Source organism: Melospiza georgiana, chromosome 2 (genome assembly GCF_028018845.1).
Source record: "Melospiza georgiana isolate bMelGeo1 chromosome 2, bMelGeo1.pri, whole genome shotgun sequence".
Lineage (NCBI taxonomy): Eukaryota > Metazoa > Chordata > Aves > Passeriformes > Passerellidae > Melospiza > Melospiza georgiana.
In genome coordinates, this window is record NC_080431.1 from 94,872,417 (window position 1) to 94,882,482 (window position 10,066).

General features: G+C 40.6%; 1 protein-coding gene across 1 annotated transcript in view; it reads left to right on the forward strand.

Moving 5' to 3' along the window:
• Positions 1-3,435, forward strand: part of IMPG2 (interphotoreceptor matrix proteoglycan 2) — a 53,175-nt gene extending 49,740 nt beyond the window's left edge. Inside the window, exons 18-21 of the mRNA XM_058018460.1 lie at positions 863-1,051; positions 1,238-1,436; positions 2,344-2,423; positions 3,301-3,435. Coding sequence (XP_057874443.1) covers positions 863-1,051; positions 1,238-1,436; positions 2,344-2,423; positions 3,301-3,313 — 481 coding nt within the window. The 3' untranslated portion in view covers positions 3,314-3,435. The remainder of the gene's footprint in view (positions 1-862; positions 1,052-1,237; positions 1,437-2,343; positions 2,424-3,300) is intronic.
• Positions 3,436-10,066: the final 6,631 nt, after the last annotated feature.

Consider the following 10,066-nt stretch of genomic DNA (forward strand, 5'->3'; position numbering starts at 1 on the left):
AGTCAATCTTAGACTGTTAACAGAAGAAATAAAAATGGTTTTAAAACTTTAAAATTGGATATTATCACAGATGCATCATACATTTAAACATTTGTGTGATAGTCTTAATGAGAAGCAGGTAAATATCTGAAGCCAAGCCTGTTCCAGTTCTACCTTTGCAGTGATGATATATCACATGCAAGGCTCAATTAGGGCAATTTTTCTTCAGTCGAAACACCTTCTCGTTTTAACACCTCACAGGGTACTGTAAATTTCAAAAAGCATAGATGTTTTCCCCCACAAAAGCATTACCCTTTTGCTATTTTTCCTACCTTCATTCAATTCTGTGATTGGGGTAGTTCATCCTAGAGAAGAGGAGGCTCCTGGGAGACCCATTCTGTGGCCTTTCCATACTTAAAGGGGGCTTGAAAGAAAGGTGAGGAGGCCTTTGGCCGGGTCTGTTGTGATAGGGCAAGGCCTAATGATTTTAAACTAAAAAAAGGTAGAGAGGTAGATTCAGACTAGCTATAAGGAAGACATTTTTTACAGTGGTGGTGATGAAACACTGGAACTGGTTATCCAGAGAGATGGCAGATGCCCCTGGATTGGATGGGGCTCTGAGCAACCTGATCTAGTTGAAGATGTCCCTGCTCATTGCAGGGGACTAGATGACCATTAAAGGTCTCTTTTAACTCAAACTGTTACATGATTATCTACCAAAAAGTATGTCCATAATAATAACAATAATAAAGAAAATTAGTGATTGGACAATGCAAAGATATTTTTTAGGGTGGTCTAACTGAGGGCACATCATAACAGGAACTTAAATACATTAACCAAAGCTGTTGCTGGTGTGTGATTTCCCTGTGTTTCTTTGTGGCAGGTGCCGTGTGGGAGAGAACTGGTGGTACAGAGGGGAGCACTGTGAGGAATACGTGTCTGAGCCACTGGTTGTGGGCATTGCAATTGCTTCTGTGGCAGGATTCCTTCTTGTGGCATCTGCTGTCATCTTCTTCTTGGCCAGGACCCTTCGAGATCAGTACACAAAGAGTGACACTGGGGACTCGCAGGGGTAGGTGACACCATCTAATATTTTAAACACACCGGCTACGATAAGGATAATTATGTCCTAAGTCTTATATCACACAGTTTGTAAGCACCAGGACGTACAGGCACCTCCAAATGCCAGGCTTCCTTAGTGTATCTGCTGCCCTGGCAGGCTGCAGAGAAGCTCACAGTGTGTTTATTGCTCCCCCAGGCAGGGTGACAGCCTCTCGTCCATTGAGAATGCAGTTAAATACAACCCCATGTATGAAAGTGACACGACTGGCTACAGCCATTATTACCGGAGATATCCGCAGCTCACGTCCTACAGTTCCACCAGTGCAGAGACATCCACAGACTACAGCAGTGAAGAGATCAGGCACATTTATGAAAACAGTGAGCTTACTAAGGAGGTAAATGACCTTGTTTTCATAGTGGCATGGGAAAGATCATGGAAACAGTAAGCTTATTCCACACTTCTAACCTCAGAGGTGGGCCCGATCTTTCCCCAGTGTCTATGCTCCATCCAGATAAACAGGTTGCAGCTGATACAACTATTTAAAAGAAGGCAGAAAAGCTTGCTTTCCCTGCTTGCTTTCAGAGAAAATTATGGTTTTGTTCTGTAATTCTGTAATGAATTTCACATAATAAAGGAGCTCATCCCTTAGGTAACTTCATGGGAGCTGGGGAGGTTTGATGTATTACTTGACACAACATTTACCTTTTAAAGCAAACTCTCTTATGTAAGAGTAGTTGCACAGTGAAAAATTGGTACATCCAGGCCTTTTTACAGGATGATTTTGTTTTGGGTGTCTTCTGATTGTTTTTAAAGTTTAAGTCTTTCTATAACCTGCAAATTAGATCCCATCTTATTTCTTCCTGTATACCCAGTAGCCAAGGTTTACTCTAGAAGGCTAAAGAGAAGGGATTTACTTCCCAGAACTAACTACAGGTCATTAAGCAACTGTGAGAGGTGTGAATCCAGTATGTAGCTGGTAGGCAAAGTATCTCTGAGTGATAAATGGTTTTGTGAAAGCCTGTTGAAATGCTACACTCTGTCCAAACCCTGGTTTTGAAAAGTGAGGTATTACTGAAATCAAATTAAGTGCTTCACTTTTTTTTTTTTCAATTGGAAAAATTATAATTAAATAAATAAAATAAAGAAGAATTTTAGCATTGGAGCGCCCAATTTCAAGCTCCACTCTTTGAAATAGCAATAGCAACACATAGGAGCCTTATTTCCCAAAACGCAGAAATTAGTTATTTCTGTAGCATTCTGATTTCTATTATGTACTTACAATTCTGTTTATTGTGTTCCAGGAGATTCAGGACAGAATTCGAATTATAGAGCTCTACGCTAAAGACCGCCAGTTTGCAGAGTTTGTTAGGCAGCATCAAATGTGAGTGGAATGTCTTGTCTGGATAACTAACTCCTTTGATGTTTTGTCCTGTGGCCTTTACATTATTGTGTTATTTTTTAAGGTTTTAGATAGGCTAGGACACTAGAGGCTAAGATTTCAACAATATTTTTGAAGAGGTTCAACCCTTTTACAGTATTTAATAATCCCAGAAGTCCCAGGGAAAAAAAAAAAGAAAAAAGGCAGTGAAGAGGAATCCCAGAGTTAAGGGGGGTCAGAGCTCTGACATCATTTTAGGTCCTTGAAAGCACAGATAGAATCTTATTAATTCTTCTGGTGTAATTCCCATTGCTCGGTGCTTTGTTTAAAACCAGAAATTTTAAAAAGCCAAAACAAAAATGCTGATTTGTGTTGAGTTCTCGAGATTTGGCAACTGACCAGCGCCAGACAGATCATTGGTACAGGCCTGTCTGGTATGGTGGGCACCAGCTGTAGCAGAAACTTTACAATTCCAAACAATTAACCAATCTGAGCTGTGTGCTTTGATGAAAGCCAAGCACAAGGAAGGTCCTCAAAGACTGAATTGTTAGCATGAACTGTATTCCTGCTGTAGGAAGCAGCAAACCACAACTTGCTGGGTCACTTTGAACAATACTGGAGTACAGTTCCTTGGCATCCTAGTAAAAATATATACAGTAGCCAAATGTCATGTTCCCAGATCTTCAGCAATAATTTTTTTTAATTGAAAGGAACAGCAGTTCCCATTTTTCCATGTCAGTCATTCATTTTTTTGTCTTTAAAGGGATCAGCATCTAGATTTCCCACAGCTGGAAAGCAGTAAGGGCTGCCTTGTATAAGCCTTGAATCCAATGTTTGAAAGAGCTGAACTTAACCACTGCTTTTCTGTTTTTCATTTTAGGAAGCTGCTTTAAGAAAAAAAGAAATTGGTAGAATACACATGGGAGATAAATGCTACCTTGCTGCCCCAGCAACGGGCTCAGATGTAACTGCAAAGTTACTCAAAGACTTAACATTGCATGGATGGATACAGATGTTTTCTACATGAATGGCTAAAATGTACAGATGTCTGTTTGTCTCTGGCTTTTCCATGTAAACTAACACTTTTAAGAGGTAATCAGAAGTGGCAGAGGTTATGAAAGTTCATTTTTCTTTAACTTCAAAATGGACATTGAAAGATTTTGTATACAAAGGCAAAAAAAAAAAAATCTTCTCGGATAAGACAAGATACATGCACAACAGAAATAAAATGTGTATTGAAATCCCTGCCTGGCATTTTATCCCCTCACAGGAGCTTTCTGTGGAAGTTCTATGGGTATAAAACACTAGCAGAAGGAAATATTTGATTTGCAAAGGAATGAGTTGTAGGGGAGAACTATTGTGCTAGAGTTATGTGAGTATGATTTTAAAGCATTCACAAACAAAACCTCACTGGAAAAGCTTTTCTTCTGTACAGATGCCTGATGTACATTTTGGTAGCTGGCATTAGCAAAGCAGAGGATAGCACTGAGCCTGCAGCCCCCTGAGGGCTCTCCCTGGGATAGAGGGAGCCTTGGCAGGCAGGACAGTGCTTCTGCAGCACACTGCAGTGTTTTTAAAGCCAGGATGGGGTGGTTCTCCAGCTCATTCTGGCAGACACACAAGCTGGGGCACAAGAAGAGCTTCTATTGTACAAATGTTCTGTGAAGCTTAAGTGGCTAACATTGATTTTTACTTTTTTTTTTTTTTTTTTTGTATGTAGACATTTTGTTTCATATTTTGTAAGTCAATTGCATTATTTATCTGTTGTGTGTTTTCTTCCCAGCTTGTTTTCATAAATGGATTTAGTTGTTGAGATAGAAAGATGACTAGTTTTAATAACGAAATACTAAACTGGCATTTGTGCCCATTCTTTTATATCTATATTATATTTAGTGTTTACTCAGTGTTGAATTCAGCCAACTAATATTTGAAATTACTGAACTGGGCAGTAGCCTGCCATGAGCTCCCTTTCAAAATCAGGTACTTGAGTCCATGCACATTTGGTAGATGTCAGCACTTTCCTGTGGGGAAGGGAAAATCTGAAATTATTCTTAGGTTTCTGGAAATCAGCATAGAATCCCTTAAATTGAAGAAGCCTAAAGCATTTTGAAATAGCTGAATTGAGAGGGGGACTTCCAAGTAAAGAAATGGAATTTTATCTTCAAGTGATGAAGAGAGTTCTGACTATATGTTAAGCTGTGTTGGGGCTCTGTTCAGTCCCCCAGGGTCTCTTGTTTAAGTCATTAACACAGGTCTCAGGGTTAGGGCACCAATTACAATCACATTACCTTGTGCTAGCAAAAAAGGCCAAGTGATTTATTTCTATAACATCTGTAGTTCTCGGCCCCCATGTGCCAACAGCCACCTGATACTTTCCAGAGTTAAGTGACAGTGAGAATTACTTGGTTTTCTTTAGGCAGCTTAGCTAAACAACAGAATATTTCAATGCATTTTTTCTGTGTGTCCTGGAGAACCTCACTGGATCACTTGTGTAGTACCTTCTTGCCTTGAGTGGCAGGGGATGGGTATCAGAGCCACACATCTGTCAAAGAAATGCTTATATAAACCACTGAAAGCCAAATAATGCCAGACAGCAGGAAATATTATGGTGCTGCTGAACACTGTGAGCAGATGTTATGAGACAGAGTTCTGCTGGCAGGCCCAGGGGCTGTCAGAGTCTGAGGCACAGCCCAATCCTCGTGGCCCTGAGCATCCCATAATGCCAGGGCCTGTGATCAGAGCAGAGAATTCCTGGGCTCAGGGTGGGCAGCAGCCTGGGACTTGTTTCTGTGCAGCTCAGCTGCCAGCCTGGGAGATTTGGTCATGCTCCTGCTGGGTGCAGCTGGGGTCCCAGAGGTTTTCCAGGTGTTCTGCTGTGCACAAGCTGAGATGAGGCTTGGTTACACTGAGTGTGAGGTGGTTCAGTGAATATACAGTGATATTTTCTTTGTGTGTGTGTGTATACATATGAACATGATGGTATGTTTTCACTACAATAAAAAATTATTTCCAAAATATTTTCTCTATAACATTCATGTAGAGACTATGAGTTGATATGGAGAAGGTGTCTTAGCCATGAGAATTTGTGTGTGTGTAAGATCAGAAATTAGAGTTGGCTAAGCTGTTAAACTCCTTTGCTAACAAAAGTGCCAAATAGAGTCCATTAACACTTGCAAGGTTATAGACTGAAAATTCATGCTGGAAAGTACATACCTGGGTGCTTTGCTTTCAGTTAAACTCTTTTGAAGGTGTTTCAATCAAAAAGCCAAGAACTTAATGAATGATTGAGTTTCTTTGATACTTTGCCAATCCAAGGCAAAGATAAAGAACTCTAAATATCCTAACAAAGCAAAAAAAAAAAACCAAAAAACAAAAAAACCCCCAAAACAACAAAAAAGCCAACGACCACCCAACCAGGTCTGTGTACAAGTCTATCAGTCTGTTATCAGTGAGCATGCACTTTTTCACTAGATAAAAGTAATGACTTGAATGAGTTGGCTTAATTTAAGAGCATGGAGAAAAGCAGGTATTGTTTACCAAATGCTGACAGGTCTATCTGCATCTGTGGCTCCCCTCAAGGCTGGAAACATGGGAGAAAATGAGGTCCCCCAGGATGCTGCCAGCTGCCCCTTTAACAGAGGATCTCAAACACACAGAGCCCAGGCTGGATCTCTCAAGGCCTCATTTTTAAACCTCAAGGCACTAATCCACAGTGGCAGAATTCTACCAGGGCCAGAAATTCTAAGAGAAAACAAGTGTTCAGAGCTGCAAGTCTAGCACACAAGCCTGCCAGGAATTGTGTGCTTGTTCCGTATTTGTTTTTTCACATAGCATAGAGCCTTTCCCAGCAAGAAGCTAGAAGATATCAAGTGACTGAGTCTCTATTCCATGAAGCCCCAGACTGTGAGATTCCTGTACTGCTGGATAACAGTTTAGTTCTGAAATAAAGGCTTTTTCAGGTTCTCAGAGACAGCTGAAGCTACACATTTCTCCTATCTCCTTCAAACCAAGGAAGTGCATGAATAAACTATTTAGGTTTTAAGAACTTACAGCTGAAATGTTAGAATGAAAAAAGCCTTTAATAATCAAGACTTTCATTACCATTTCTCATCAGGCTTGCTGGAAATGGTCCTTATTCTAAAGGGCTGCAGGAGTATGAGAGGACTGTGAGCCCTCTGCCCCATGGATGCTGTGACGAGGGGCACACAAAGGTGCTAGAGCTCCAGCATAGGGAGAGTCATCTCATCCTATAAAACACAAAACAAAAATATTCACCAATCCCAATTCATTTGTCTATCTGTAAGCATCACAGGACAGACACAGACTGACTCTGTACAGCATAGGAAATGGCTCAGGGCATTGTTGCTGTTTTAAATATTAGTAAAAAACTCACAGGGCTTTTGTGGTGTTTGTTTTATTTGAAGAATACACAACACCAGCAGCATTTCTGTCTTATCCTTCTGCTACTTGATCCAGTTTGGGAACAGATGCATCATCTTCTATATTACATTGATCCATTTGCTTTGGTTTTGCAGCTGGAAAAAAATTCCAAAGCTATTCCTGTGCCAGTTTTTTTTTAATTTGTCAGACCAAGAGGCAAAATTTTGGTTTTGCCATATTTATCACTAATTAGCTCTCCTATTCCAGATTATTAATGACCCCCAGGAATTTTTGCTGAGTTCCTGTCCTCTTGGACTCTTGTTTGTGCTGCTACTCATCCTCCTCGCTGGGTCACCCACCACACTGAGCAGTGCAGGCAGCTCTGCCTGGGGGATGGCAGCAGGTTGCAGAACTAAAATTGTCATCTTGCCTGAGGTGCTACACCTGATCTGAGCCTGTTCTTTAAGTTTTCCTGTGTTTCCAGTTAAACACAAAAGTAGATTTCACCTCTTAGTTGTTTCAGGATGAGAAATACCCTCAATACTAGAATTTTGTGAGACATATGCCAATTTATATTTTTTAAAAATCAATTCTACCATCAGCATATCTAAGGACTTTGTTTCTGTACTAAATATATAAGTTGGAGTGAACTACACTTAAAGCCTGACCTTTATAGAAGGGGACACTGCCCCTAGCTCTCATTTATACAACTAAACCAACAAAATTTGACTATCTGTCTTGAATCATTGGAGGTTTAAATGTTGTTCAAAAATCTATTAAGCACAAATTAGAACTGGTGTTAATTAGGCTTGCAGTTGCATCTCCACAGATGATTACCAGATGGGGAAACCATGTCTTTCTGGAAAGGCTGACATACCTTGAACAGAAATTAAAATGGGAGCAGTAAAGGATATGTCTGTACATCAAAACTTTATGTGGTAGCAGGGGCTTGTGGCTGGATAAAAGAGTAAGTGAAGAGGTAGATTTTTCAGAGGTGAGCTTACAAGCAATCTGAAGTGGGAAATATTTCCATTTTGAGGACATCCACTTAGCCCCACCTAAAGATTACACAGTGATTGGATGGAATCTTGTCTCAGAAAGGGAGGGGGATGCAGAGCACTCCCAGCAGCAGCACAGGACTCCTCTCCTGCCATGACCTACAGGTGACTGACTGCACTTTACTCTTTGTACATCCCATCACCTGCTCAGTAAGGCAGTGGCTTTTCTTCCCATCCCAGGTTTCACATGGAAAGATCAGAATGTTTTGATCCAAAAGAATGCTTTATACAGCTCTCCAGTAAACCAGAGACTGATGCACAGCTTTCTCTTTTTCCTTTTTTATCCTTTATTATTTAAAGCTTTGATTAAAAAATTAAACTAAAACAACCAGAAACAACAATAACAATGACAACAAAAGTCAACAAAACCTTCCCACACTTATCTTGAATGTTTGCTTAACATGTGTGCTATACAAACTCCTTAGTCATGGAGGCAAACCCACAGCCATGATGGGAAGGCAGTGTGGTCTACAGAACTCTTCCACATGGAATTCTCACTTTGCTCTTCTTCCCACCACAGCAACATTTACAAAGTCAGCACATGAATATCTGTTAAAAAAACCCATCAAGTTTAAAAATGATCCCACACTGGAATATCCTCCCAGGGCTGGGAGGGAATGTGAATGGGATCCTCATAAACACAGAGACTGACCCTAAAACCTTTAGCATTGCACACATAGCTCCTGATGGGACATGCCCAATGCACCACTGAATACACCAAGCTAACAAAAGCAGAAGCAGTGGGTGTGTGACTTCAGAGTAAGGTGGATGGTAAATGCTTTGGGGTTATCTCTAAGAATATTGATGAACATTTTTCAAAGAGCAAAGCACATGAGAGCTTTTCACTTATCTGCCAAGAAAAGAAAGGAAATAAAACTCTTGGTAAGGAGTTCAAAGCAGAGAACCCATCCACAGTTTTCAAGCAGACCAAACCAGTCTCTAAAAGGGAATCATTTAGCCTGGAAAGATGGACTAAAGTCATGTCAGGAGAAACAAAATAAACAAAGAGGTTATATTTTAAAGGGTTTTTTTCCTATATAAGGAAGAGAAGAAATACCCCCCAACCATTATGATTTGATAAACCTTCTAGTAAGTCAAGCTGTTATGTAATTATTCTTAATATTGCTTTGCAAAGGGGAGGGCAGAACTCTGAGAATTTTGCCCAGTCAGGCCCTGTGCAGCCTGCTCTGCACACAGAGATGAGCAGGGAGGATGAAGTATGCTGCGTGCATCTGTCCTTGGAGGTTACATGGAAAATTTTACTTCTGAAATATTGTGAAGGATGTGCATGACCCAGTAGAGCAGAGGTTCTGCAGCTTCACTGCTCAGCACCTGTTCAAGAACTGCCTTGTATCAGGTACTCTCAGCTGCTTGTGAACTGTGCACTGTTCCTCTGCAGGTGGAGCACTGCAGCACCCCTTGCCATCATATGAAAACCTGATTAGCTGTGATGACCAGTAGGTTTCAGAAGCACTTAAAAAAACTTCCCACTCTTTAATTACTAGTGTACAAAAACCAGGCGATTTTATAACAGGAGAAACTTGGTCATTGGGGAAAAACCCCTGCAACCCTGCAAAAATAGGAGAGCTGTTCAGCCCTGCAATATAGAAAACCAAAGATGAGAATTCTCCAACATTCATGTGAACCTCTCATGAACATTCCTTAAACCAGCTCTAGGTAACTAAGCCTTCTGACATACAATGGTTGTACCCTGTCCCCATTCTGCTCTGGGAAAAGGGAAATCTCAAATTTAGCAAAGATCGGTCATCAGAGGATGCATTCTGGGACCAAATCTGAAAATCAGAAGTATTTATCCAGCTTTAAATGAAAGATCATGCAAAATCCCACAGAAAATTAATGCTGAAAAACAGAACTGATACAGAAAAGTGCCATTACTTTGGCTGCACTTTATAAGACCATCAGCTGTCTCAGACATCTGGGATTATTTGATCATTTCAGGACATCTGCTTATCTCCAGGGTGCTTGCCTCAAAACCCTGCCACTCTGAGCTTTCTTCCCTCTAGTTAGTATCAAAGAGAAAGGCCTAATCAAAACTTGGTTCAAATTAAAGAAGCAGCCCAGCCCAGTAGCAACAGCAATACTAACTGCTCTACATCCATATCAATTGGATCCCACTTTGGAGTGCTTTTGAGGCTGGGAGAAAGGAGCAAAAGAAGGGGAGAAAAACAGAGAAAAGACAAAGCTACA